We start from the raw sequence: 6,615 nt of genomic DNA on the forward strand, positions 1-6,615 counted from the left end.
GGCATTGGCCCATCCATGTTCCCAGGGTAATGCCCAAATATTTACGGGGACACCAATAATATGCTGGGTGTTACCCTGATGCCACTCCCTGCACACCTCCTCCCTCCCTTACCCATACGAATGCCTCAGCAACTGTGATAGTCGAAGGCATTCATACAGCGGCATCCATACAGCGGCCACACATGCACAAATACACACATGCGCATTAATGAATCAGGCCCTATGTCTTATGGTTCCATTCTGTGTCTATGCAGGACTGGTTGCACATTTTTAAGCATAATGTATATGTGTTTTAAAAACAACCATACAGATCCGGGTCACTGCGGCTTCTAGTAAGGCGCCTTCCAGTATCGGCTGTTAGTACATGAATATATACCGCAGCGATCCCGCTAATACCCCGTTCGTTCCTGTGTGAGGGAGACCGTGCCACAGCGGCCGCAGGCAGACATGAAGCTGGTTAGATTCTTGATGAAATTGAGCCATGAAACTGTGACGGTGGAATTGAAAAATGGGACCCAGGTCCATGGCACTATCACAGGGGTTGATGTGAGCATGAATACTCATCTGAAGGCTGTAAAAATGACAGTGAAGAATAGAGAGCCAGTCCAGTTGGAGACCTTAAGTATTCGGGGGAATAATATCCGTTACTTTATCCTGCCAGACAGCTTACCCCTTGACACATTACTTGTTGACGTAGAACCAAAAGTTAAATCCAAGAAGAGAGAGGCTGTTGCTGGTCGTGGCAGGGGAAGAGGCCGTGGTCGAGGCAGAGGACGTGGCAGGGGAAGAGGAGGACCAAGGCGATAGTTTAATAAGAAAAGCCGTAATCCTATGGACAAGAAATATCATTTTGTACAGATTTTGTTAAATTTTTAAGTAAGGGATCTTGAGTGTGTTCTCATCCATATTGGGGTTTATGAAACATTTTGTCTTTTGAATAAAACTGTTAAGTGAAAAAAAAAAAAACAACCATACAAGAATGGATGCAAAAGTTTGTGTTTTGACATAGTAGTAGACGTTTATATTCTATATGTATGTATGTATGTATGTATGTATGTATGTACAAGAGGTCTTAGTAAAAAACTGTTTATAATACAGCACAAATTTTATTTTATTTGTGTAGCTCTTAAATAATAAAAGGAGCAATACCACTAAATTGTGAAACATGTAGAGCAAATATGCAGAAAAAAATGGCAAAAATACTTCAATACCTATTCAGAAGATCGGCCCCCTATCTACTTCTTCCTCTTGTGTCCAGAGCTCAAGGACACATTGATTGGAAGACTTTTGTGTCTGATGATGATATCATAGCTGTTCTATAGGACAGGTTTGATGACCAATTACCAGACTTTTTCATGAATGGAATCAAGAGGTTAGATCAGAATGGAGAAGTCTACTGAAGTAAATGGAGAAATTCCAAATAAACTTCCATTTTTCTGTTAGTCATGGTTAGGACGTTGATTTTTGAACCCACCCTCATACTTAGTTATTCCATGGTTACTTTTGTAACTCAGCACCCTTACATTGTCTACATTAAGGTCCACTTTAATTCTGTACACTCATTAATATATACTTTATATATAGTTTTAGTCTTGTTGGTTTTATTAAAAGCATTGCACCGAATTACCTGCTGTATGACCTTCTAAAAAGATTGCAGAAATCTTGTAGTGTGGTATTGTAGGCCTTTTTATTGGTGGCTCTTTAGATGTTGATGGAATCTAGTAGGTGAAGCAAAATGATGGACCTACAAAAGAAGCATTTCAGCATTCAAAAACAAAATTGCATTGTTGTATGAAAAATTACAACTGGAATGTTCTACTGTAGATGTGAAACAACAACAAAAGCCCATACAGTACATACTACATACTACACTGTGTTTACCACAACATAGACACTTGCCAGACCTTCTGGAGCACTGTAAGTTATGACCTCAGGTTAAAGTAATGTTCTTCAATGGATCTCCAGGTAGTGGGCCTGGTACAGAGTGAAAGCACCTGTCTGCCATGCTATCCTAGACTCCTTAGACATTTTAAGCTTCGCACATTACTTAATATTGTAAACACTTTTCTTACAGTTCTGTAAGCAAAGGGCATTTTTTTAGCATTGACAGCCCACGCAACTCACTCCCAAATCTCTGATTTTGTTGGGCAGAGATGCGGCTGACGGACATAAACTTATAAGACTTCATGACTTTTGTCATCAGTGCATTTTTCACCTGTACTTGATGTTCCAGTAGAGGAAGGCCAAAACTGGGTGGATGGATACTGTACATCATCATGTTCCACATTAAAAGTATCAAGTGGCTCATGAGTAACAACCTTTTCTAACTCACCCTCTCCCTGCACTTCCTCAACTCAAGACATCCTCCTCTACCTACCCCTGTAAAACACAATAAAATACAAACAACATAACTCTTCATTACTTTGAAACACTCGTCACACTCCCAGACACAAACTAACAGTGAAAGGACAAAATTCATTAGTGAGAGGACAAAATCAAATAAACAATGAAGGCAAATAAATAAGTCTCACATTAATAAAAAACAAGAAAACAATTAAATACATAAGTCTACTTACACACAGCAAACATCAATCTCCAAACCATAGTCACTTCAGAAATATATGAATGTTTTTAATTTTCCTACCACCAAAGGTAAACATAACCATGAATACCTGCACCTGTAAAGCTAGGAATTTTCAGAAAGTAAACACAATATTACCCAAAAACAATTTTGCCAGTATTGTGTAAGAAATAATATCAAAGCAAAGATATTTTTTATTGTATATTCATAATTTCATATATAGCATAAACATGTCAATTCCTATAAGAACTTGATGTAAAGAAAAACAAGTACATGAATGGAGTAGTTATTCATACGGACCTTTCAAACTATCTCAACTGAAACCATTAATGAAGCCCTTAAGAATAATTTACTCAGTGAGGTCTTATGTAACTATTTGTTTCAGCCAAATTGTCTTTTACACTACAGTATAGAATACTACTGTACACTATTTTCCCCAAATCTATAAATCTATACATCTCTGAATAATCTACTAGAAGACCCAATAGGGAGTATTGGCTCTTTCTAATATATCTGAATATTAAAACAGGTTTTTAAAAATGTGGTACTACTTTAAATTTATATATCAAAAATACCATTTCAGGTCTATATCTTATAAAAGATTTCATTTGGAAGGATTTCTACTGGGTGATTATTGCTGTTCAGTAACTATATAATTCAATCAAACAGCATAAAAGAATAGTAGATTATGAAACGTTTTAATAGGAGTTCAAGATATCACTAAGCAACATATATGTAATTTGTGTTTTAATTCAGTTCAATTTGCTGTACATTTATTTTACAGTTTTAGATTGTCGTGTGCTATGGGGAAATACAGTATTTGCTGCAAGCTATGCAAATCCTCAGTTGGATGTGGGCAGTTTAATAAATCATGTTCCAAAGGCACTTTGATTAATTTCTACAAGAAATGTATAGGCAATATCTTACTGGTATGACAGTTTAGTTCTAATAGATTTTGTTATGGACAATTTCTTGCTAAAATCATCACAGATTAAATATAATTATTTTATTTAAAATTACCAAAATATCATTAACAATAAAATAGGGTAATTAAAATATGTTCATAGCAGTAGTTATCGCTATGTACAAACTGCTCACTTGCTTTCTTTTTCTCACCTAACAGTTGATAGATAATTAATACTACAGTATTTTTCTCAATGACTATCTTCCTAGTGGTACTTACGCCAATTAGTGATCTTTTAAGTTTACTGGCCTAGACCAGTTCTAGTGACTTGTAGCCCTCTTAGCCTTCACTTGAAGCCCCAATTTCAATAATTTTTGATGACATATGTGTTTGTTTAATGCTTAGAATGCTTGTTTAAATTACCTGCTGATATGTTAAAAATAGACATCTATTTTTATTAAATAATGTATACATCTCATTTATTATAGGAATTGAGACTTATATGTGACTCTTTTGACAGCTACTGTAGAGTGCTGCCTAATTTAACTTGAGGTTTATAAAGTTGCTGCCACTAGCTAAGTGTAGTAAGCTTTGTCCCTTCCCACAAAAGTAGAACACAATGGAACATAACTGATAAAAAAACTCATGGCTTTTGTTGATATTTATTACAGGGATACAAAAAAAGGTAGTGCAGATAATTAATATCATCAATACAATTACTGTGTTCCTTACACTAGATTTGAGAATATCACATGATTTACTACCATAGTTAAATTTTATTAACTAACTTACATATGAATAATGTAATTACCAAATCCTAGCCAATATCCACAATTCACTTTAAACAATTTATGAATTACTGGTGAAGCTTCATACCAAAGCCCAAAATCAACTGCAGTGTATGCTTTCTGAAGTCAAAATCCTAATTACTAATATTAAATAAGTGAAATTCTCTTTCTCATTCCATATAGGTGGATACCCAAAAGAGAAAGAAAGGTGCAAAAAGTGTAACAGTGTATGACATTTTTTTTGGGTCATAAGCACAGATATTCAAAGGATCCGTACCAAAGGTTGTGGTCTACTTAGGAGGTAGACAATCACATTTGATGGGGGGGACAAACTTCTGTTACCTGCTGCTTTAAATTCCTCCACATAGAGGGTAAATCACTCAGATAAAAGATATAGAGTAAAACACCATCATAGTGTAGTACAATTTAATAAAATCTTCATAAAAAACAAGGTGGTACAAAGGGTACAATAAGAATGGACTCTCACCCAGCGTTTTTGTCCACAGGTGAATGCAGACAAATAAAGCATAGATAAAATTTCTCCACACAGGTGTCCCTGGGAATGCTGCACGGAAGGCTAGAATCCAAAAGAATAGTCCCTCTGTGGTCCACAGATTACCGACTGGTTTCGACACTAACAGTGTGTTTTTCAAGGTGTATGGGAAGGTTACACCCAACATTATTTATACCTAACCTAAAACATTCCTAATGCCAGACATGGATCCACTAACCATTCTAACACCTATCTTCATCAATGAGATCCAGTTCCATATTTTCAATGTGCTCCTTCACAGGTGTGCAACATTTAGCACATTGAAAAAATGTGGAGGTCTCATTATCAACCTGTGCTAAGGTGAGGGAACCGGATGTGACACCTGCATGTCATCTATTCCGGAAGTGACACTTGCGTGTCATCTATTTTCCAGTTTGATTCCGGACATTGCCCCCACCTCATCAGAGGTGAACATTAAGAAAAAACGCACAATAAAACATTTTATCATAGAAGAGACAAATTGAATTTATGGCGCAGTGCCAAAAGCAGGACACATTCCAAAACAAAGAAGAATAGTTTTGCGGCGTGATGCCGGAAAGCGGATGTGACGTCCGCGTTCCACCTGCGGTTCACAGACCTGGACATCCGCTTGGGTGCTGAGTGTATCTATGCGTTCCACCGGCTATTATGCTCGCTGCAGTATATGACTATTCATCTGCAGCGAATTTGGGCTTGTAACTTCCGGTGTCCTCCGCAATAGACATTACCAATGAATGTTCCGTTTTAGATTACGGTCCGCATCTTTGATTTTGTCACTAGAAATGGTCCATTTGAAATGGTTAGGAATGAGTCCATTACCAATTATAAAACCCTCAGGAAAAAAGGGAAAAATAAGAATTGGTGAACAACATATTATAATAAAAACACAAATATTATAAAAACCATTTAGTCTCAAAGTCTTTGTTGAGGCCACTAGGAATAAGTGTTTGATAGTTAAAAATGAAAGACATTTCTTGTTTCGCTAGTTTTTTTGAAAGGTCTCCTCCTTTTTTGTACCATTGATTTTGCACTGATGATGGGATTTGAAGTGAGTTGGAAGAGCATGGGTCTCAAGACCTTTTTGAATGTTTCTTATATGCTCTCCCAGTCTTACCTTGAAGGGCCTGCTGGTTCTTCCGATGTAGAATTTGTCACAGGTACACTCAATCGCATACATAACGCTCAGAGAGTGACATGTGACAAAATCTCTAATTTTATGTCTTTTGCCATTAATATTTAATTCTTGAATTTTCATTCCAAAATTATTCAGAACATTCTTGCAACCAGTGCAAGACCCACATCTGTAAAATCCTATTGATGTTGTAACAGACTTCTTTGGCGATATTGGACATAAACTATGTACAAGTTTGCTTTTCAAATTTGGCGCCCTTCTAAAAATAATATTCGGTGTGTCGGGTCTATGATAGGGTCTTTCTTTAATAGGCCCCAATGTTTTTTCAATATAGATCTTACTTCTGAGTGTTGGATTGAAAAAACATTGGGGCCTATTAAAGAAAGACCCTATCATAGGGGATGATATTCCCGACACACCGAATCAGGAAGATCAGCCTAGCAGCAGCATTTAAAATGGTTGCAGTGGCAAAAGTCTGTTCTTGGAAAGACCAGTTTCAATATAGATCTTACTTCTGAATGTTGGATTGAAAAAACATAGGGCCCTATTAAAGAAAGACCCTATCATAGGGGATGATATTCCAGACACACTGAATATTATTTTTAGAAGGGCGCCAAATTTGAAAAGCAAACTTGTACATAGTTTATGTCCAATATCGCCAAAGAAGTCTGTTACAAC

General features: G+C 36.5%; 1 protein-coding gene across 1 annotated transcript; it reads left to right on the top strand.

Moving 5' to 3' along the window:
• The first annotated feature begins 316 nt into the window (after positions 1 to 316).
• On the top strand, positions 317 to 960 carry LOC146026639 (small nuclear ribonucleoprotein Sm D1-like). Its single transcript, XM_083157467.1, has one exon. The coding sequence runs from the start codon at positions 448 to 450 to the stop codon at positions 805 to 807; it is 360 nt and encodes a 119-aa protein (XP_083013593.1). The 5' UTR covers positions 317 to 447; the 3' UTR covers positions 808 to 960.
• Positions 961 to 6,615: the final 5,655 nt, after the last annotated feature.

This window comes from Crinia signifera, chromosome 1, assembly GCF_055691185.1.
Source record: "Crinia signifera chromosome 1, ASM5569118v1, whole genome shotgun sequence".
In the NCBI taxonomy this organism is placed as follows: Eukaryota; Metazoa; Chordata; class Amphibia; order Anura; family Myobatrachidae; genus Crinia; species Crinia signifera.